This window comes from Simochromis diagramma, unplaced genomic scaffold, assembly GCF_900408965.1.
Source record: "Simochromis diagramma unplaced genomic scaffold, fSimDia1.1 OVJJ01000205.1, whole genome shotgun sequence".
NCBI classification, from domain to species: domain Eukaryota; kingdom Metazoa; phylum Chordata; class Actinopteri; order Cichliformes; family Cichlidae; genus Simochromis; species Simochromis diagramma.
This window is the reverse complement of record NW_024386782.1, coordinates 6150149-6174541: the sequence shown is the minus strand read 5'-3', so window position 1 is coordinate 6174541 and position 24393 is coordinate 6150149. Positions and strand designations below refer to the sequence as shown.

Below are 24393 nucleotides of genomic sequence, written 5' to 3'. Positions count from 1 at the left end.
TGCAGGTGATCTTTGTTGAATAGGAGAAATTTGCCATGTTTTATCCTAGAAGTCAGGGTTATAAGAGGAGAGAGGAAAGCGGCATAGACCCCAGGTGTGGGAAAAGTTTGCACTAGCCTGTCAGGGCCTCCGGCTGGGTAAACACCACCAGGTGGAGAGATTGAAAGCATTACCTTCTACCTTTCACACCGTCTCGGTTTTTCTAACGGACTGCATTTTCCTTCATACCTCGGGGTGTTTTCAGCCCCTCTCTGTCAACTCTCGGTTTTCCTCTCTGTCTTACGTGCACCTCCACTGTTACATTTCCTGTTGTGAGTAGGGCCATGTACTCTTTAAATGGCTCATTTAAACTCATTAGCCTCTTTGCTCCATATTCTTTATAAAGGATACCCATTACTTATTAAAATCTTTTTTTTTTAAAGTCAAAATAGCTCTTATTACTTTAGGCAGAAAGGCCTTAATCTGATTTCCACAGTAATTTAAAAACAGTCACAGTATGGCTTTTAGTGAGTCTGTTATTCAATTTTAGGCTGCCAGTGTTTGAACAGATTAAGGCTGCTTTTAAAAGAAGCATATTTGATCTTACTATTATACTATATGTAGCGCACCTTAGATTGTGAATAAATGTTTGTATAGTCGTATAAATGTACTGTAGAACAGGTCAACTAACTAATCAAACAGATGAAGCAATCCATATTTTGGTTCAGAAGATGTACCTGATGAGTTCTGCCGATATCTCTGCAACATTTAGCACTAGCCACCATCCACCACAACACTGCAGGCAGATCAGAAAATTCACAGGTGAGCAAATCCAGACATATCATACACATTGTTTAAAGCCAGGTTAGCTTTTTGCACAGCAAGCAAAAACCAGGACCAAGAAATATTTTTTTTTCCTCCCACAAGACAGTGGGAACCAGTTTAATATATCTGCTTCCTAAACAATCCCTGAAAGCAGGGGAAATATTAATAATAATAATGCCACCCTGCAGCTTTAAAGCAGCTTTTCTAGACTCAAAAAGGATATGGAGTTAGGAAGCTTTCTCCGGCAGGCCACATGCTCCTTGTGAGCAGCAAGGAGCTTATAGGAAGTTGAGTAATGCAGAAATTCAGAAAATACTGTATAAGTAATAATGCTAATTACAATAATAAAAATGACACTCTAAAACTCTTGTTCTTACACAGAAAACTCAATTTTCTACTTCAACTACTTTCTGGGGGGATTCATGCATGACTTCCCGTGGCTCCTAATTATGGTGATGCACTCCGGAGTAAACGAGGGTCTGACTTATCAAGCTGCTTTGATTCATTGTGCTGCTGCGGCTGATGTTGCTGGGACTGTAAGGACAAGCACAGAGGACTTCCGTGGTAGTTTTTCACTGCTTGTTTCACTAATTGCGGCAACTTTAAAAAAAGGAAAAAAGAAGCCATATGGTGCAAAACACAGTAGCTGTTCTGTTCTTTTCTTGATGCTGCAAGTCATTTAAATTTAAACATATAGCTCACACTTCACCCTTGCATTCATTAAGTTATTTTACAGCTAATGTAATTACAATAGAGTGTAACTCGGGAAATAATGAGCCACAGCAAAACCACTTTTAGAGGTCAAATTAAGTTTTCCTTAACGAGACTCAGGTGAAAGTAATCAAGCAATCAGACTAACAGAATCAGACAATCAGAATAACTATAAAGTAATAGCACAAATTAAAGACTAACATCATAAATATCACCAGTCAGTCCAAAAAACCTCAAACACTAGAATTAAACTAAACTTAACCTAAACTGAACCCAAATTCAGACACATTGATTAAACATTGAAAGCATACACCGTAATAGTTACGTAGAATCATTTTCTTTCTCAAATTTTAAATGTAAATATTTCACGATTATTCTTAAATATTCTTATGAGCCCTCCAGCTGTTTGCCCATCTGCCACCTTGCTCTTTCCAGATCGGCATGACTTTTTGATTGATGTCTGCGTGCATTTTAGTGTGTATGTGTATGTGTGTGGTATGTGATTTGAGTCCAAACACAGTTGGACGTATGTCGATGGCCTTTAATGGTGATGGACATAAAAAAAAAAAAAATTCCAGGGAGAAAAGAAGGAAAGAAGATTAAAGCTGAGGAAGATCAAGACAGACGTGAACACAGGGACACTGATACTCTCAGATGGGTTTAAGTGTGTCTGTCTGTAGGTGTCTGCGTGTGTTTCTGCACACATGCATACAAACGCACACATCCGTGCAAGAAGTGTCAAAGCGTGGCCTTCAGAAGTGTCAAATGTCACATTTGGCTCAGCTAGAAATATTTACTTGACACCACCTGCTCCATGAAGAAGCATTTACTTCTTTCTCTGTTTAAAGTACTGCTAAAAATACTTGCAGCTCTCTGTGCATTTGCTGGTATTTGGGATACAGTTGATCTAACAAGACTGACACCTGTTAGGATTTTCACAGCTGAGCCAAAAGGTTTTTTTTGTTTTTTGTTTTAAATTAATTTAGTGAGTGTGAGTATGTCCTCAATTGAAAACACCTCCTTTGTGTCTTTAAACTTCTTTAAATATGTGTTGAATATATATATTTTTTTCAAAATAGTCCTACATGTGGGAGAATTATGGTGTGGATGTAGTTACAGGTTATAATTTACACGGTGTCCAGGAAGTTATTAGTGTTGGAGCTCAAGGAACTAGAGGCGCAGCCAGATTGTTATTGAAGTGTTCAAATCATAAACAGGCATACATGCAAATCTTAGTTGGTGTTAGCTTGCTAACGCTGTGTGTACTGTTACTATGGTGATGGACTGTAGATGACTGCAGCTGTCTTTGCACACGAGCCTACATCTATCAGAGTGAATTTTGTTAACAATCAGGAGATTTTGGCCTGGGCTGATCCTTTGATTCCCGTGGTTACCGTGGTAGCGGTACATGTGGCTTAATATTACAGGTCACGACTTCTCTGGGCAGCAACGCAACCTCTTGTTGTTTTTAATAAAGAAAGTCATGCAATAATTGGCTCCTTTCCAGCATTCTGTGAGCAACTGTGGTCTTTTCATGCTGCACACGGCATGAGTCCACAAACAGCAGGGCACAGTGAAAGCAGTTGGTCACCTCCCCGAGAAGCTGGAGGTGTGCAGCCTGTCACCTGCAGCGCTTCATCTAACCGCTCGCTCTGGCTGCTCCTTCTTGTTTCATTTCTCTGTATTTCAAATAAAATAAATGCAGCTTTGATTAACAGTAGCAGGGAATGCTTAGCTCACCGACAAAGACGCTGCGTTTCTTGTCATTAGTTTGTAATCAGAGTCATCTCTTCCGTCGCCAATTAAATGTTTTAATTCATAAAACTGCAGCACAAGAAAGTGTTCCATTTGCTGATAATAGATTTTGTATGATCAATCGCTAATTGGGTTGTATCCTCCACTAGAGTGCCTGGTAATGTTGAGAGGAAATCAACTAACCTCTTGAATTGAAGCGAAAGAACAAGCACTTGACAGGAAATCATTATTGCAAGAAGAGGTATTTCATATTTGACATCATGTTCATCAAAACATGTAGACTAAATCGATGGTAGTTTCTAGGCTACTAGTTCATCTTCAAGGTCAACCAAGGATAAGCCAGAAACGGTCTTCTTCCTGTGTTTGCAATTCTCAATACACGTACGCACATAAAAAAAAAAAAAAATTGCAGGTGCAAGTGTTGCATTTTGAGAAGAAATTTATTTTGAGCGAAGAAAAAGCTAAATTTGAGTGAACAAAATTCATTGCTGCGTGCAAAAAATGTATTTCAGTGTTTGCTATTATACACACACACACACACACACACACAATAGCAGCCCCTCTCGCTCAGTTTTTGCATTTGCGCGTGCTTGCAATGCGTTGCTTGCGCTCTCAACATTTATGCTAGTGTGTGTGTGTGTGTGTGTGTGTGTGTGTGTGTGTGTATAATAGCAAACACTGAAATACATTTTTTGCACGCAGCAATGAATTTTATTCACTCAAATTTAGCTTTTCTTCGCTCAAAATCAATTTCTTCTCAAAATGCAACACTTGCACCTGCAAATGTTTTTTTATGTGCGCTCAGAATAGTGGCACAAAAATAACGCCATACAACTAGGGGCCTGTCATGGTGTGGTTTATGTTTATTTTTGGTTTTTTTGTTATATCATTTCTATTTATTTCTTTATTTTACTCCAATAACTTTGATAGTTTATTTCTTCTAGTTATTTGTGTTTGTACAGATGTTTGATCCTTTAGTTTATTCCAGCCTCATTTGTGTCTTCTTGTGTTTCTCTAGTACTGTATGTGAGTCCCATTTAGCTATTTCCTGTTTAATTTGGTCATTCCTGTTTCTTGTGCCTTGCTATTAATTTAATTTCCTTTGTTACTTTCTTAAAACTAATTGTTTTAATTAGTTTTAGCTGTGTTTTGATACCCTGGTGTTTCCACTCTCCCTGATTACCTCCTGTGTGTATTTAAGGCCTCGGTTTCCTTCTGTTCCTTGTTGTGAGTCATACTGGGTTCCTGTCTGTCCTCCCTTGTGTGTGCTCTGTGGAATTGATGGTATTTTTTGCTGCCTTTTGGATTACCTGCATCACCTCAGTTAGGGTTTGTTTATGAAGTCTGTGTTTGGGTCTGCAACCCTGGACAGGACGAGCAATTTAAATGAATAAAATGGCCTTTGATGGTAGGATCCTTACAGGGGTTTAGTCTTACTCCTGCCTGCAATATAATAACGTGTTATCTTTCTCTGTGTGAAGAAATCGACATTTGAGAGCTTGTGAAAAGTTTTTGTGCAAGATATTTTATAGCCTTGGAAAGAGAAGACACTCTCTGGTCCTTTTTTAGTCTTTTTGGCTTAAAGTTTGCAGGACAGTGTAGCTCGTCATCTATGTTAGTTTGGTAGCTACTATTAACATAGACATAAGGAACTTATAACTGAGTTATGGGACAGAGGATGTCGTATTGACAGGTTAGTTTGTTAACACAGGAACTTATTTGAACTAAGCAGGATGCTGCAGAGGTCTCCTCTTTAACCTTTTTGACTCAGTGCTGTGTTTAAGTGGAATGACTGCAGTGGTTAACACGTTTGCTTAACTGTGAAAAAACCCTGATTTAAGACCAGGAGGAGAGACCAATCCCTGCATCACAAAAGGTGTCTGGGATAAAAGTCTGCCAAATCAAACATGGCTGTTCATCTACTGTGAACCTGCTGTGAGCTGAGAGAATGCTTGCATATAAAGGACAGATACTGTATGTTTTCCACATCATTAAACATGCAGATACTCAACTTTCTAAAAAAAAACCAAAAAAGTGATGATTTTTGATGTGATCTCAGTGTTAGATTAACAAAAAAGTTAATCTGCTACACGTTATTTCACACCTCAGCTTTGACTTAAACTCAATACTCGATAATTATGTATTTTGCTATGTTATTCCTGGATGATGTCCTGGCATCAGGAACAGTTGTGTCTGGATTGTAATTCTCTGGCAGCCTGATTCGAGCTTCCTGCACGATTTCATGTCTGTCCCAACGACCACTCCAAACACAGTGCTCTGACAGTTTCATGGCCTTGAAGTCATCATGACTTTGGCTCTGGTTGTTTCGGGATACACAACTACTAGTGTGTGTGTGTGTGTGTGTGTGTGTGTGTGTGTGTGTCGAGGTCAGCACATGTGCCAACTAGCACGTCAGTGTGCCAGCTGGACAGCGGCAGTGGGACCTGTAGTTGTACTGCCAAAAACAGACACTTATGCTTATACAAGGGACACATGCTGGTGTGCCACTCTTAATTCATCTGCCAGTCATGCAGATTTGATATTGAGCAATAGGGAGAATAATCCAAATTGTGCCAAAAACAACATTTGGGGAAAAGTAACACAAGAACACGTAGGTTTCTGTGATTGGTAGTGAAAGCTCAGATGGGTGAGCAAGTTCAGCCTAGCTAGCTAGCTAGCTTTCTTTGCGTTAACTAATTGCCAAAACCTAAAACACCATTCAAAGACTACGGGGATCAAGATAGTGGTTACCAACATCAGAATTACTGTTTTGAATAAAGTATCCCCAATATTAAATGGCATAATAAGAAACATTCCTCTCATATGTGCTTCATATATCACATTTTTATTTTACATGTGTGTATGTGCTCATGCAAGTGTTTATGCAAGGATTCTTTCTCCCTTATTATTCAGACAGATATTACTTGCCACTAATTAAAGGATCATTCTGTTAGCAAGAGCAGTCCAAGTCTACATCCCTCCGCCAAGGCTGCAAATTCCCCCATACCAAGCACAAACTGAGTTTCTGGATCCTGGGTACGGATTACTTTGTGATATTTTTGTGAGAACATCAAGTCTCACAATTTTTTTATTTCAATTAGGATTTAATATATATATTTATTAGTAGTGAATATGTGGAACATAATGTCTTGCTAAGAAAAAAGAATGCGTGGCTCCGACTTGAAAGGTTAATCGCGTCTAATTTGCACCAAACCCCCACCTCTGGTCACATTTTCATGCTAATCCATCTGCAACTTTTTGATTAATCCTGCTAGCAAACAAACAAACAGAGAAATGAAAGCAATCACATGACCTCCGTGTTAATTAAAGGCTGTTGTGATGAATCAAAGAGGCAACAACAGGGTTTCTGTATCAATTGTAGCGCGCTAGTCTCTCTGTTATAATGTAAATGGCTCTTGATATTTGGTGTATGACAGCCTGTGACACAGAGGAAATTACAAAAGCAACATCTACAGTAGCAGAACTGCAGTGCAGTGTGTGGAGTGGTGTTGCTTAGCATCTGGCTCACAGGCTTACACGATCTGTCACTCCCCATCACTTTGTGTTTCCTGTGTTATTACTGTTTTCATGTTCTTTCTTTTTTTTTTTGTCTCTGTTTGTTCTCCAACTGCCGTCCTTCAGCATCTGAAACTGTATCGTTCATCTTTTTGTGCTTTTATTTTCTTACCTTTATTCTCCCCCCCCCCCTGCCAGGAAACGTTGTTGTGTTACATGCATCCTCCATCTGTTTCATGCACCCTACTTTCAGCTTCTTCCGTCTCAGAGCAAAAACAGTCAGTGAACATACTGTGTGCGTGGATTTGAGCCATTAAGTGTTTTTATTTTTGTTTTTGCTTTTTTACTTTGCTTGTTTGGGTGATGATCTGCAGCTCTGCTGCTGATAATTAGGACTTTACACTGATAAAAGTATTGTTACGAGATGTAAGAAACAGCACTACAAAAAAAAAAAAACAAGCTTTTGTACAATCAGTACTTGCATCTGCAGCTTTTCACACTGTAATTACTTTCATCAGCCTGCTTAAAATTCACGCTCATTAATGAAATCTCTTGTTAAGGCTTGTTTGCTTACACATTGTTTTTCTTGCATCACACCAGACAGTAAATACAGAAAACATTTCCTGATGAGGAAAAAAAATCTCCCAGTTCTTGGCTGCTAACACGTCTGAACATGAGAGCAAAACAAACGCAAAGGAAGATGCTTCTGGCAGCGTTTTTGTTTTTGATTATACTTCATGACAAGTTTCAGTAGAATTGTGAGAAAAGACAAAATAAAGGATGCGTGTAAAATAACTTACAAATATCTGAACTTCTTAAACAGTCACATTCAATCCTGCTTATTATTCAGCAAGCTCTCACTTTTTATCACGATACTGCTGAAGGTGTTTTGGGGTCCTAACTGGTTTATTGATAATGTTCACAATGTTTGTCCTTGGATAATATCGCACGTCTTCTCTATGATACAGCATTTCTCAAACTGTAAGCAGGCTTCTCTGGAGCCACTGGTGTTTGAGCAGCCAATGGCTACAATGTTGAGTAAAACTAAGCAGAATAAATTTGATTTATGTTGAAATAACAGCAAACAAAAGCTTCTGTTGCCATCCTGGTGTTCTTTATTGCACCAGATTTCAGCTTACCTGTTTAATTTCTAATGATTGCTAGAAGAAAATTTGTGGGTTTTTTTTTTTTTTTTGCTTTCTGAGGCTGCTTTTATGCTCATTGCTTACACCTTGCCCTACATGGCCAAAATGATACCACATCTGCTGGCATGTATTGCCACGTTGGTATCACTTGGGCCAGTTTTTGTACCACTGCCGCCACACCTGGGTTGAAGACACGAGTGTATGATTGTGTTGGTTTTTACGGCTGTTTTAATGATACATCAGCTCAGAAGCTCAGAGATTCACAGATTATACAGAGGGAGATGTTGCAACAGTTTGAAAACTTAAAATTCTGTGAAAAAAACTTTGAAGAAAACACTCAGCAATTACTTTCCAGTTCTGACTTCTTCTTTACTTATATCAGCGCTGATCTGCCACTTGGATCTCACGCGTAGTTGGACGGGTCTAAGATTTGGCAGCTACGCAGATGTCTGCACAGTCACCCCACAGTTTACTGTCTGTTGATGGAATTTGCTTCACTCAGACCTGAGTCAACCCTGGCTAACTTGCAGAAACTATCACCCCTGTTCAGCTTGTGGCCTTATGTTGGATTTATACTCATGTAGTAAATCTACGCCATAGGCGCGCCGTAACTCCAAACCCTCCTCAAGATCTACACCGTAACTTTTACTGCAGCATATGTCATAATTTATGCCCTAACCTGACATGCACTTGCCTACAGATGTAAACACATGTTGTGTTGATGCAGCTCAGATGGGTGTAAATGCTGGCTTTGGTCCGGCCGACTTTTTCCTTTTGCTTTGAAACACTCATCAATCAAACAAAGTGAACATTTACAGCACGTCTGTTTCTGAAATCACTGCATTTTTTATGTCCCTCTAATGGCTACATTATATTATATATTCTGTAGGAAAGTATTAACAGTATTTCCTGGCATTTTTGAAGCACATTATTTTTATTTTTTTTTGTTTCAAGACAGCAGTTCATTTCCCTGCAAAAGATAAGCTCTGTTTTTTCTCTCTCTCTTTCTGTCAAGGTCCTTTGGAAATTATTTTGTCTTGAAAATTCTGTCTCTTGTGGTCTGACACATCCTGTTTGAAAGACAGCGGCAGAACATCAACCTTTTTCTTTTTAATCCAAAACAGTCCAGTTTCACATTATCCTTTGCTTGAGATTCATGTTTCCCTTTTTGTCTGGTGGATTTCATTTTCCAGCAACATGACTTGTGACAACAAAGCTATGAGTTTGTGAATGCTGTAGCTTTCTCTTCATCCTTTTGTGCTTGTTGTTGGTGCGGTGTAAATACACCACGGTTAACCCTTTATCTCGTCTGTTTGGGTGCACGCTGGGTGTTCTGCATAGATACACACCCACACGACCAGATAATGTGTTTCTTGCATGTCGAGGAGATTCTCAGATACCTCTAATCCTCTGATCCAATAAATTTACCCCAACATGCAGACACAGACACACGGGCAGGATTTCACAGCTGAGCATAGCCTTTGCCATCGATGATTTTCACAATCCACAGTAATGAGTCTTGGAAGGGGGTGTAAAATCGCTAACACAAGGACAAAGTGTGCTGAAGATAAACAAAATGAACGCTATTTTAGCAGAAGTAGGTACCTGACGTGAAGACTTTTGACTCTTTTCCCTTTTCTCTCCTCCACACCCATTTGTACCTCATGCTCTTTTTCTTTCTTTCATCAAAATGGGAAGAATCTCAATTATGGCCTGCGCTCGGTGGAGGCACTTGTAAATGATTGAAAGAAAAGAGATTGAGAGAGTGGACAGGCTAATAAGATTCAGGGAGCTGAAAGTCTCTATTGTCACAGAGTGTGTCAGTGGGAAGCAGGAGGGAGAGGAACAACCTCTTCCTCCTGCTTTCGCTCTCCTTTCTGTCCGTTTTTCTTCTCATTTATTCACTTTCTCTAACTTTCATTTCCCTCCCCTTTCTGAGGCCAAAGAGCCAAACTCAATTATAAACTCAGAACCGCTCTCAGAAATCTGACCCTGGCGCCGCTTCAGTTGTCACTTAAGTAACACAAAGGCACAGAAACTCTCAGAACAGGGCTGCTGATTAACAGGCAGCCTGTCGTACAGTTTTGCATGGTCAGATGGCCCGACCAGTGACTCTGTGAGGACAAACCAATTCACAGCCTTATTGACACAAACTCATTCTTTAAGAGAAAGACAAAGAAAGCTACTGAGTCAGTGCACAAGGGTATCAAACTGCTTTTATTCACTTTATTACCCTTTTGCAATCAGCTACATAAGAGTCAACACAGGATTAAACAAGTTAATTGGTTTTCATTGATAATTTATTTGTCAGATCCATGAAAATCTGTTATATTTTGCATGTTTTGTTTTCCTATAAGAGTCGCACAGGCTTAGCAATGCTCAGTAACCTGGCTGGGGAAAAATGTGTATTTCTCTTCTTATATCTTTATATCTGATGGATATTTATGCCATTTTTGGGTCTTATATAAATGATTGATGTGTCCACCATGTCATATAAACCATTAAACTGTAATCATTCACATTTTGGTCATGGCCATCTTCTTTTTGCTTTTGTTTTTTAGCAAACTGTCCATTGCAAAGAAGCGCAGCCTTGCAATGATCTGTTTTACTCTGAAGAAGGTCAGAATTTACAAAATGTGCATCATATTGTATCCTGTAAGACAAAAAGGGCAATTGAGACCATAAAGTCATGCAGAAAATATTTAGTGAGGTTATAAATCAATTGAGAAGTTGGGCAGTTTTCTCGTATCCTTCTATACAACCAGACTTCTTTTTTAAACCACAGTTGTTAAAGGTATTTCTGCATTTTATTTATACAGTCTAGATAGACCAGATAATAAGAGAACTCTGTTAGTATTCTAAGTATCATAGACATTCAACCTTTACACCGTATGTAGCAACACTGGGGTCTGAGGGGAGTCTTGGCAGAGCTAGATTAAACTGATCTGTTTCATCTTAGGGCCCACGGATCCTAGGTTCAGTGGAGGGGGAATAGGAGCAACAATGGCAGGAAGGGAGGAAGAGAAAGGGAGTGCTGTGGCTAATATTTCATTGGTCTGTAAGCTTTGATGTATGAGTTATGTGGTGAGGGTGGTCAACAACATATTATAGAGGGGAGAGGAGCAGAAGCTTGGAGTACAGACAATCTGTGAATGGATGCCACGTCACACAAAGCCCTCAGAACCAACAAAACACCTGAGTGCTCCCATTTTTAACCTGTTTCTGTTTCCCGCTTTTCACGTCTCACCGTGTGTGTGTGTGTGTGTGTGCGTGTGTGCGCACGCTTACACTGCATCCAGCCTCAGGTGTGCTCCCAGTTTATTGTGTTGTTACATGTCCTGCTAATCTAATAACTCTGCCGTTTGTTTCGTTACTGTTGTGAGGGGAAAATTTGGTTGTCATATAGTGTGTGTGTGTTATGTGTATATATCTGCAGATAAAGCAGTTCTGCATTCCCCAAAGTGCAGCAGGTGTCCCAGATAGAGTGATCAAAGAGTGTGATTATAATGTATTACTGTAATATTGCCACTTAGATAAGCATGTTAGGGGTCTGTGGCTGTTGCGTGTGTGTCTGTGTGTTAGATAATTCCACTGCTATCATTGTACAACACATCACTGTCTGTTGAAGTGTATTTTATACACAAACCTGCACATTTCTGCATCACACATGCACAAACACAAAAATGCTCTCTTTCTGTTATTTGTGTGTTCTGGCTCGACACAGTCTGTATATCTTTAAAAGTTTAAAAGACAAATCACCCCTCAAATATCCAGATCTAAATGCTGCAGATACCATTCTGTGCATTTTAGCAGTACATCAAAGACAATGTGCATTAATTAGACTGCTTTTGTTGCCCCTTGCAAGCCACTTTGGACCCCAGCTTCTAATCCATCATCAGTGTCTTGTTTGTTGTCATTAATTGCCTAGTGTGTGCTGTTTTGATGGTCTTGATATTACTCTTAGAGCCAAGCCACCAAAATTGCTACACGTGAAATCCTTTTAACAAGTGGTTGTGACCAAAACTCAAAATCTCAAATATCTTATCTAATCAGCCAATCACGTGCTGCCATGTGCATTTAGATATGGTAAAAGCAACCTGCTGAAATTCAAACTGAGCATCAGAATGACAAAGAAAGGTGATTTAGGGAACTTTGAAAGTGGCATGGTTATTGGTGCCAGATGGGGTGTTCTGAGCACTTCAGAAACTGCTGATCTGCTGGGATTCTCCTGCACATCCATCTCATGAGTTTACAGAGAATGGTTTGAAGAAGAGAAAATGTCCAGTAAGCAGCAGTCCTCTGGGTAGAAAGGCCTTGTTGATGCCAGAGGCCAGAGGAAAATAGAAATACTGCTTTAAGCTGATGGGACGGCAACAGTAACTCAAATAACCATGTGTTACAAGCAAAGTATGGAGAAGACCATATCTGCTTCACATGAGCTCACCAAAATTGGACAAGAGAAGATTGAGAAATATTGTCTGGGCTGATGAGTCTTGATTTCTGCTACGGCGTTCAGATTGTGTGGCATAAACAGCATCTATTCTGTCTTGTATCAACAGTTCAGGATGATGGTGTAATGATACGGGCACCTTAATAGCAGTCGAGTATAGTTTAAACACCACAGCCTACCTGAGGATCGTTGCAGACCAGTGAATGTATACATCCCAGTGTTTAAACGGTTCATATTTGGAATTGTAAAGAAGGCGAAGTTGAAATTGTAGCAGTATCAGTTTGAGTCACACTTGGACGACCTGTGCTGCAATGATGTTAATCTATATTTATCGGGGGGATTTTTCCCCATAAACCAGCTTTTATCCTCAAGAGGAACAACTAAAACCTTGCCCAATGTTTTCTTGTGTTTTCAGAAAACCTAATGCACAGTATACTATGTTATGCTACATCCAGTAAGCTCCCCGTTTTGTTTTAGCTGCCTGAAAACTAAGTTTGGGGAAAAAAATCACAGAGAGAAGATGAAAACACCATGTTCTACTTTCTGTCTCATTAGGGTGAGAGGGGAACGAGGAAGAAAGAGACCCGAGTGCGGAGGGGATGGAGGGCGATGGGTAGAAGTAGTCAGGGGCTGCTGGGACTGTTTGCATTCAGCTCTTGTGGTGTGATAAAGAGGTGTGTTATGGACATGTAACCTTGTTTCCATTGATTACACTCCTCACCTGCACGGTGTTGATTGGAGCAGACCTCTCAACACGGAGCTCATGCATCAATGTTAAGCCCATTATCGTCTCGTGGGCTTCTACGAGCCACACCTCTCTTTCCTGTGCTCTGATGCTGCGAATACTGTCTGTTCATACTTACATAATACAACACAAGACACACCTTGGCCACCAAAAGTATGTTGAAAGTAGATTGTTTACTGCACAGTAAATATACATACTTACAAATGGGAATCATACAATCCATGTACACTGATGCATAATCGCTGCTTTAGCTGTAATTATCTAAATGTTTGTTACAGTCTGGCAAAACTTTGTTTTTACTGTCGTTTCTCATCACTTACCTGCTCTGCTTTAAGCACTCAACACACCAATGCACTCCAGCAAACACAGTCGAATCCCTCTCACGTGTACGTTTTCGATGAGTTAATTTTTGTAACTGTTTGAAACTGACAGTCCATCGTTCAGTGATTAAGCAGGAGGCAAGACGCTCCCGGCAAAACACCCTAAATGGGTTTTGCGGTGAGACTGTAAAGCGTGCACCCTCATTTCGTCTTAATCCTTTCTAAGAGGACAGACTTTTTCCGTGGCCTTCAAGCGTAGCCGCTTTAAAAACACGGGGTTCGTACGGTTTCTGGAAATTCCCTTAATTTTTTTCTTGTAGTGTCGTCGAGGAAAAGATGGATGGATTTTAGATAAAATGTTCAAAGCTTAAAAAGGTAAATGCTTTCATAATAAACAACCATCTGAACAGTACAGGTTGGATGATGTAGCCTCAAAATGATGTCATGGTGATGTAGGAAAAAAATGAAATCACCAACAATGTTTTATTGGTGATTACAGTTTGAAGGCAGCAGCATTTATACGTGTAAGTAAATGAAGGACGTTTTCCATCCTTGTCATTGATGACAGACTGCCTAATTCAAAGTGTGAAGTCATTGCCACGAGGTGCGAGCAGCAGTATTATAGTGCAGCAGCGACACAGCAAGTCATGTATAAGCACAATAATATTGTTTTCAATGGGAATTTTAAGCCTTTAAAGCCTAAATTATAAAATAATAATTAAATATAAATTTGCATATATGATTTTTAATTAGTATCATATTTGGTAAATCTGGCACTTTATTGCTTAAAAGTGTATTGTGGAACTTATTTAGGCTTTTCAGTGGGGAAAAGATCAGTCTGATGATGTAAAAGTCTCAAAGTAAATAACGTAACCGCTTAACATTTCAGTAACTTAGCCTTGCAACTTCTCAGCAGGTGCACAACATTGTCACATAATAAAATAAACATTTTTCAATTTAAGTCAAGCTTTCTAACCTGTTTTTCTGCAGTCGCACATCATCCTGCCGCTCGTGTCTCTTCATCTGTCCTCGTGTCCTGGTTGTACTCAATGGTGGGTTTTTTGCCTCAAGTGGTGAAACAAGTTTGTTTTTTCCACCACTGGAAAATATGCAATAAAACTGTTCCCTGCTAAAGTATTGTAGTTTGTTGGAGGTTGTTTTTTGTGTACTAAATTCTCATTAGAGAATCACTTGCAGCTCCTTCTCTCTGAGACGTCTGCTTGTCTCCTTATGCGAGCTAGGGAACGTGGGCACGTAAGCACATGGTGCCACAATATCAGGTAAAAATTTACACCAGATTTATCGTGTACGAAATGCTATACCACGGCCCTGCTGAAGTTTTTTTTTCTTTTGTATTAACTGTGAGAACAGGTTAAAATACTTCATGCTAATGAATGCCAAAAATCTGAACAACTCAGAAATATAGAGATTATTTAAACAAGCATAAGACGTGCATTTTTTTGTGTATTATTTTCATCTGCAGACTGAAACACATTTGATATTGTTGAAAACATTCATGGCCACTCGCTGTGCTTCTCTCCTCTGTAGTGCAGTGACAGTGTTCACTGTAATACAGATAATGAAGAACGAGTCATCGACTGTCCTTTGTCTATTTAAAGATTTCAGTCACATATAGATAAACTACATTAAGATACATAAGCAGGGCTCGTTTTTGTTGCCTTGAATGATAAAAATCATGTAATACTACTTAATATATTTGGTGAATCAAATGATGCGTGATGATTTGAGCTAATGAGTTCCTGGCCGCTGAAGAAAGACATGCACTAATGAGTGACATTTTGCAGTTTGGAGAATGAGTGCTGAGAGTCTGGTTTGTTGAAATGAGGTCCGTGGTTTGGGGGCTTTGGTCGGAGCCCAAACAGCGAAGCTTTCTCGGGTGTTTTAATGATGGCGGTTCTCAAAGCAAGGGGCTGGATTTATCATCCAGGCCAGAGATTTAAAGCATATCTTTCTTTTAATTTGGTCTCATGCACATAAACACACTTGCACACTGATAGTTTTTGACTCATCAGTACTCAAAGGATTGATTTGCAGAGATGTAACATACTGTATGATGTGGGTTTATCACTAAGCTGCATAATTACTTTCCATGTGTTTACACATCTGACTTCAAAGTCTTTGTTTCTTTGTTTTTTAGAAGTATGGGTTTTCCAAAGCCTGTGCGTCTTATTAAATGAAGCATTATGCGAAACATATCCCTTGAAATCATTATTTCTGCACACATCACTTTGATACACGTATAGTGTTGCTTTGAAGCTAAAAGCGTTTGCTCCGTATCCCTCATTCCCTCTCTTGTTTTCTTTCCCCCCATCATGTCTTTTTTCTTTCACTTCTTTCATGCCCTGTCTAGTCTGTTACCCAACTCATCCCACTAATGCTTTTCTCTTCACTTTCTCTGTCTCTTTTCTTTTCCTCAGTGGGGCGTTTGTTGATCGAGTTCAGCTCCCAGATGACGATGGAACGAGTGCAGAAAGAAAATCCCAATGTGACCGAGGGAGGCCGATACACGCCTCCAGACTGTCGGCCCAGATGGAAGGTCTGTAGATGCATCGCTATTTGTATTTCACAACATTTGAATAAACTATATTTCACATTGTAAATATATTCTAGCAGAAATCAGCTTCTCCCAGTATAAAAATAAAAGATGAGATTTAGTGCCTGATAAAGTGCCTGAGACTTAGATGAAGTCACAATGATGAGGTACTAAACAAAAATGTTGAAATAGACAAAATTATGAAAAGCTAACACAATACAACATACCCAATTAAAAATGGTACAGACTGTTATTTCATTTTTTTATGAGGTGTTGACTCAGAGCTCGTAGTTTGCTTTGAAGACGGAGAATTGTCTGGAAACTCGCCGAGCGATACTGAAATTTGAATAAGTAACTAACTCGTTTTAAATGGTGCAACTTTTATTTTGAAGGGGAAAGTTTGTTTGGGCTCAGTGAGCAATTGTTGAGTTGAAACTACAGGCAACCGCAGCAGTTTGCTTTGGGGGGTTTTTGGTGCCCCACCTACTATGCAAACCTATATTTACCCTTAGCAACCAAATGGTGAGTGAATACACATTTTCCCAAGTAACCAGTGGTTACTAGGGGATCACCATCTGCACGACTTAGTCCATAGCCAGGCTTTCTTTGCATTACCTTGTTAAATAAACCTTTTAACCACAGTCTGAGATAACTGTTTTCATATCGGTGGTTATCAACTTTCTCTCTTAACTCAGGTTTTCTGCTTCAGGCTCTCTGTGAGCGCACATAAAATGCGTGATGCTTTCAAAAAGAATGGGTGATACATTTTATTTCATAGCATTTATAGATCTTCTGACAGCTAAAGGTAACACTGGTCAAATGTGATAGTTGAATATTAGCGATTTGAACCTTTAAACATTATAGGCTACAGACAGAATTCAGATCTGACACTGACCTTAAGTTCAACGTTCGCTAACGTCTCGGTTTCGTATCAGCCAGTGAGCTGCTTGTATAGGAGCACTGGCACACCAGGTGGAGCACTGGCACACCAGGTGGAGCAGTGCCACCAGGGATCGTGGCATTGCTGATGACCACGATACCCATCTTCACTTCAACACCTGCAAGAAGACTAAAAACACAAACACGCATGCAGAGATGCGGCAGAGAAGATCCTCAGACAGTCAAAATTTGAAGCTAATATATATATATCACAAAAATTGTGACTCACCTTTTCTTTACTGATGTTCTCATTTAACTTTGATTGATCAGCTCTCTTTTACTGGAGTTCATTTTCACTTTTACTGGATTTAAATTAATGGAGACAAATGAAACATTGCTATATTGGTGTGGAGGGCAGCTTTTTTGAGAACTTCCTAATTTCAGCATTTTCAGTGTTTGACTTTCTCCTCTACATGACACCTCTTTGAGTATCTGGGCAATTTCGGTGCTCAACTATACAGAAACCAAGGTTAGTTTTCTGCCAATCTTCATCTGAACACAAAATTACCATGAACTCACAGAGGAGATTACGGTTCAACCTTGGACACCTGAAAATGACTCGCTTCAAGTTCAGAGACACGGCCCCTTAATTTGTCTCAAGTATGCGATGCCAGTGAGCTCTGCTCACTTGGCGTGCTTTATTCATTATGGATAAGAACCCGCTTTATGTTCACTGTGACATTAACAGGAGCTGTGGAAATAACAGTTCACTCGTGTTAGAGATTTAGTTGGTGTGTGTTTGTGGTCATTCGGTTTGATTCAGTGTATTTATAGTGCCACATTACAAGAACAGTGACCTCAAGGTGCTCAAGGAAAACTTCATTTTAAACAGGAAGAAACCGCCAACAGAACCAGGTTTAGGTCGTGGCAATCAAGTGGTAATGTCTGGGATATGATCTATAATAAATCTACACATTCAGGACAATCAGGTAATGAGCTGAAACTGTCCCTGTTGTGTAGGTGGCCATCATCATCCCGTTTCGTCACAGAGAGAATCACCTAAAGTACTGGCTCCACTACCTCCACCCTATTCTCAGACGCCAGAAGATTGATTACGGCATCTACATCATCAACCAGGTAGGATGTCAGAGAGCCTGAACGGCAGTAAGAACTGCAATATGGCGTTTCTTTTTAAGTGACCTGGTGGCATCTTGGTGTAGTGGTTAACAAATTTGCCTTTCACGTGAAGGATTTCTGGTTTGAGACTGTGAGGAAATACAAACCCATCCACAGGAGGTCACAAGCCAGGATAAATGGGAGGGTGGGCATATGGCCAAATCAAACATGCAGATCTGTGACCTCCTGGGAACTGCGGTGACCTCCAGGGAAGCGGCTGAACAGACCACCTGTTTATTTTTAACTGACCAGCAGTTGCATATTTAAGAGTCTGCAGGCTTTGGTAACACCTTCATGTAAGTTTGAGAGAGACACAGAAGAAACAACGGAAGAACATTGACGCTGATGATCTGAAACTGAAAAACAATGATTTGTTTTCCATGTGAGTAATTTATCAGACTATTAATGAACATAAATAAAAGTAGGCTTATTTTTTGTGTGTTTACGTTTCGGCTTAGGTCAACAGAAAAACAGGCTATGGACCGACTTTGCTTTTGCCAATAAGTTGATGACTTCTTTGTGTTTCTCACTCTCTTTCATGAAAATTATGAAGTGCAGCTCTTCATTTTATGTATTTCTAAATTTATTTTAAAGGAGGAATTAAGTATTTGTTATTTATAGCTGTGCGATGTCTACAAATCACTTGTTGCAGCGATTTTGCTTGATAAATTATATTAATGCTTAATTTGTTATTATTATTGATCCGTGGACTGATTATTCACAATACTGCACCATGAGCAAAAGTCACAATCTTGAATTTGTGGTCATATTCCTGGTTAAGTTCTGTTGTGAGCGAAACAAACAATGTTTTTAATTCTTTCCCCTCGATTGGGGGGTAACTCTTCTGAACTGAGTGGTTTCTTTCTTATTTCATTACTTGTCAATAAGTTAAAGTAAACATATTATAAATATTTTAGTGGGGTTAGGTTAGTTGATATATTACTGAATTTCCCTTAGGTATGAATGGTTGTGTCTGTGTGTTAGCCCTGCGATGGGCTGCGACCTGTCCATGGTACCCCACCTCTCACCCTGTGGTTGTCATGAATCGCTGTGCGGCAGGCAGGAGTTGGACCCAAAAAGCAGGCACTCAGGCACGAGGTTTAAACACAAAGAACTCAGCTTTATTCGCTGGCAGGAGAAAGTCATACAAAGCAAACTAAACTGGAAACTCAAACTAAACCCACAGAGAGACACAGGGAGATCCACACAGCATGAGGGACAATACAACACTGACTCAGAGAAACACAGGGTTTAAATACACTGGGAAGTAACGAGGGGAATGAGACACAGGAGGGCACAGCTGGGAGAAATCAGGACTGACGAGACAAGCAAAGCAGGACGCATTCACATAAGACACGGACCATCAAAGTAAAACAGGAAGTATCTCACAGAGACGCAAACTTGACACAGTGGAGACAGCAACTAAGAAACACAGAGACATAAACCATAAGGCAGAGGTCTAAGAACCGAGACACACACAGAGGGGAACTCAAACATGCAGACACAGACTACACAGAACAGAGGGGACACAGAGAAACATGAAGGGCAAGGGATCGAAACTAGAAACCATAGAATAACTCACACAAGTACAATAATACAAACATCACAAGGAACTAAAAACGCTGGGTCAGGAGACCCAGGACCGTGACAGTACCCCCCCCCGTAAGGGCTGGCCCCAGACAGCCCAAAACCAGAAAAACAAAACCAAACAGAAAACAACCCAGGGCGGGCCGCGGGGGTCCAGGACGGAGGGCTCGGAACAGAAAACAAAAGCAGAGCACAGCAAACACCGGAGCCCAAGAAAACAGCCCAAACACAGGGCAGTTCAGGGGGCCGGCCGCTTGGAAAGCGGCGGCAGCTCTTAAGTGTCAGGCGTACTGGCCGAGGCTCGGTGGGCACAGGACCAGACGAGGCTGACGAAGCCGATGATTCTGGAGCTGGACCAGGCGACGGCGAGGGTGGAGACACGGAGGCTGCAGCTGGCGAGGGTGGAGACACGGAGGCTGCAGCTGGCGAGGGTGGAGACACGGAGGCTGCAGCTGGCGAGGGCGGAGACACGGAGGCTGCAGCTGGCGGCGGCGTGGATGACGCTGGCAGAGCAGCAGGAGGCTGAACGGGCCCCTCGGACCCTCCAGCGGAGACGAGGAGGTGCTGGCCGGGCTCACTGGAACCCCCAGCGGACGAGGTAGATGGTGGCGCGGGAGCCGCGGAGTCCTGGATGAGCTCATCCGAGCTTCCAGCAGCAGCTGATGTAGAGCCAGAGAGGATTGGGACCCCTGGCTCAATGGTAAGCTGGCTAGAAAACTGCACTACTACGGGGAACTGGGCCAATGGTTCAGGTGCGACCTGAGCTGCTGGACACACGGGGACCTGAGCTGCTAATGGTGGTGAAGTAGATGACTTCACAGGGGAATGAACTAGAGGTAGTAGTGACGGTTGTGGTGCTGGTGGTTGAGTGGATGACTGTGCTAAGGGAGGCTGCACTGGGGACACTGGAGACTGCACTGGGGACACTGGAGACTGCACTGGGGACACTGGAGACTGCACTGGGGACACTGGAGACTGCACTGGGGACTGCAGTGACGGTTGTGGTGAGAGTGGAGTTGGTGGTTGAGTAGACAACTGAGCTAAGGTCAACTGAGGAGGTAACTGAGTGGCAGACTGAACTGAGGGAGACTGAAGTGATGGTAGGGGTGAAAACGGAGCTTGTGGTGGAGTTAACAACTGCGCTAGCGGGGGACACAGGAGACTGAGCTAGCGCCTCTGGCTGGGCAGCTGGGTGAAAACAAACGGCTCCGGAATAAACAGTCCCAAATCCAGGAAACTCTTGAATATTGTCTCTTTCTTTTACCACAGCTGGTAACTCAGAGGACTCGGGGTCCGGCTGTGGCGATGGACATCGGCGGCGTGATCGCCGCTTCTTTTTTGATGATGGCTCCGACGGGCCGAGCAGCTCCACGTCCGGCCCTTCAGGCAGGTGGGCAGTAGCAGCTGGGGGATGAAGGTGGAGCTCATTTCGGATTAAATCCTGTTCGAGTGGGTGGAGCGCACTGAGTAGCCAAAGAAGACCAGAGATTAAACGCTGTAGTCTGGTTTCCACAGCACGGTGAAATTCCCTCCCCTCATGTTCGAGCCACAGATGCAGGAGTCTTTCCACGGAGTAAATTATGTCCAGACGCAGTTCTCCTGGTGGGTTGAGTGCTGCTGGGTCCATGTCTGGTCGCGTCGTACTGTCATGAATCGCTGTGCGGCAGGCAGGAGTTGGACCCAAAATGCAGGCACTCAGGCACGAGGTTTAAACACAAAGAACTCAGCTTTATTCGCTGGCAGGAGAAAGTCATACAAAGCAAACTAAACTGGAATCTCACAAACTAAACCCACAGAGAGACACAGGGAGATCCACACAGCATGAGGGACAACACGACACTGACTCAGAGAAACACAGGGTTTAAATACACTGGGAAGTAACGAGGGGAATGAGACACAGAAGGAGGGCACAGCTGGGAGAAATCAGGACTGACGAGACAAGCAAAGCAGGACGCATTCACATAAGACACGGACCATCAAAGTAAAACAGGAAGTATCACACAGAGACGCAAACTTGACACAGTGGAGACAGCAACTAAGAAACACAGAGACATAAACCATAAGGCAGAGGACTCTAAGAACCGAGACACATAGAGGGGAACTCAAACATGCAGACACAGACTACACAGAACAGAGGGGACACAGAGAAACATGAAGGGCAAGGGATCGAAACTAGAAACCATAGAATAACTCACACAAGTACAATAATACAAACATCACAAGGAACTAAAAACGCTGGGTCAGGAGACCCAGGACCGTGACAGTGGTAGCTGTGATAGGCTCCAGCCAATGGTTAAGCAGAAGAGACTGCTCCGAGAGCCTGACCTGTAAAACTCCAAATACACTATGACAAGAGCAACGAAGTACATCTGTCTTGTATTAAGCTGTAAAAAATCATTGGAACACAATATTAAGTTTTTTAATCTATTAATACAGTCGAATTCATTGCTGCATGCAACAGAGAACAAGTCATCTTCCAGTCCCTAGCGGCTGCCTTCCCCCCTCTCCCATCCCAAACTTCTTCATCGACTGTCTTTAACCCAAATAACAGCCCATCTCCAGAGCAGCATATTTACTATCACTCGGTTCAGAAGATGGATTTTTAAGTAATATTGCGAGAGTGTGTGTGTGAGACTGTGGCGAGAATAACTCTTCTTCCACATTATGGATAATGAGCTCTCTTTTCTGCCCTTTTGCTCCCTGTGGGCCTTGTGCAACGCCTTAATCACTTCCCCTGTGGAACAGGCCTTTGGTTTCGCCTGCCCTGCTGCGCTCTGCTCTTGATGTGGTTATGTTCCAGTGTCTTACTCCTTTGCTCTCGTCCTCGCTCTCTCTCTTACAGTTATGCACACAAACACACACACACGTAAACACATCTGAACGGTTTTTAATCTTCCTTATATCAAAAGTAAAGCTGTTAGTGAGGGTAAGAGCTGTTAGAGTGGGTGCAACATCTGAAGCATTTTTAACCTAACCTTCTCCTTTCCTTCCAGCCCATCTCTCATTGGCATTTCCATCACAAGACTGTAAATACTTTGACTTCACCTTCAGTTTTATCTCCGGGCGGTTTGCAGGCACAGAGGTCTTATGTCATGCAGTTTCTGTTTATCTTTTGACTTGTGATGTTACACCAATCTCCTTTTTTATGTTTTGTTTAACTGAAAAGTTGGACTTTTTGAAAAAGCGAACATGTCATGAATAATAATAATGATGACAACAATGAAAGTTTAAGTGTTGCTAGTGAATCTAGGTTCCCAATTTTTGTCTGAAACATAATCATACTGCTTTTTTTCTCCTCTATCTCAAAACCTCTGTTGATGCTGCCATACAGTGACCTACGGTGCTGAAGAATTAAGACAATGCATGAGGGCCAAAGTCTGCAGTTAATCAGAAGCAAATCTAGCTCCGACAGCATAAAGCTTTATAGCAAAAACAAACATATTTACTGCCTAGTAGATAAAATAGTTTTGTTCTGTAATTTCCACTTTTGTAACACTTCCATATATTTAGAATGAAACTTATGAGTTTAAACTAATGCGAGTTTAAACGTGTGAATTATCACTATCCCCTCCCATTGCTGGGCTTCACTTAGACTAATTAAATCAGTGGACTTGTCAGGCTGTCCAGTGATGTGGTTTATTTGGGACTAATTTATAAGTATGCTTGTCAATTCAATTCAGTTTTATTTATATAGCATCAAATCAGAACAACAGTCGCCTCAAGATGAGGTGAAGCAAATACCATAGAGTAATACAGGGAAAACCCAAACCATCAGGTGACCGCCATTAGCAAACACTTGATGACAGTGGGGAAGAAACTCAATTTTAACAGGAAGAAGCCTCTGGCAGAACCAGGCTCAGGCTTTTATCTATTAACCAATAACTTAGTACTTCATCCACTGGTTACTTAAAGCTAAAGTCATAAAAACTGAACCTTCAAAATGAAGCCTAGTAACCAACCAACCAGTCAACGGGTGATTTCATTATCATGTCCATCTTTAATATACAGTCTCTGATTCTATCTGGTCTAATATTTTGACTGACAGCTGATCAGCTGATTCATTTTTTTTTTAAAACTCGACCTCTGATTAACATAAGAGCTCCCAATCTTCATTCTTGAGGCTTCCACAATGTTTGCCTGAATAACTCAATTGGTAACGTTGTTTCTTCCAGCTATTACGGGTTTCTGTTAAAGAGGTCAGTCAGGACACATGAGTGCTCTGATTGCCAGAACACCTCTAAGAGAGTCACAAGAAAAGATGCTAAAGGTAGAGATGAGGAACAAGCAGGCAGATTGAGTGGAAGCGAATCAAAGCGACAGAGGTGGGACTCTGATGACAAGAAGCCCTGATGTATCTGACACGGTGGGCAATTAAACCTTTACACCCGGCGTCACTTTCCAAAAGGATAGCGAAGAGAATTTTGCTATCATGCTCGCTCAAGTGTTGAAAGAGTGAAAATCTGTAACCTTTTAACACGGAGTTAAAAGGTTGGAGTGGGGGTGTTGCACTGGTGTGTGTGTCAGGGATGGAGGTCATGCTGTGATAATTTCCACCCTCCGGGCTCATCTTGGCTAACAGAAAATGGCTGTCATGTCCTTCGAGTCAAAACAGGCTTTTTGTGTATGTGTCACTCACACGCACATTCAGCACTGTGCAAAACACCCCTCATTTCTTTGTATTTTGCTAGGAAAATGGGAAATAGATGCACTGAGTTATTGAAACATCTGCAAAAATACATGGAAAAAAAATA

General features: G+C 41.3%; 1 protein-coding gene across 2 annotated transcripts in view; it reads left to right on the top strand.

Annotated features, from left to right (window-relative positions):
- The window catches only part of b4galt2 (UDP-Gal:betaGlcNAc beta 1,4- galactosyltransferase, polypeptide 2), a 210820-nt gene that overhangs the window by 81474 nt on the left and 104953 nt on the right, over positions 1-24393 (top strand). For both annotated transcript variants that reach the window (XM_040018758.1, XM_040018749.1), the window contains exons 3-4: positions 15885-16003; positions 17900-18016. In XM_040018758.1, coding sequence (XP_039874692.1) covers positions 15885-16003; positions 17900-18016 — 236 coding nt within the window. The remainder of the gene's footprint in view (positions 1-15884; positions 16004-17899; positions 18017-24393) is intronic.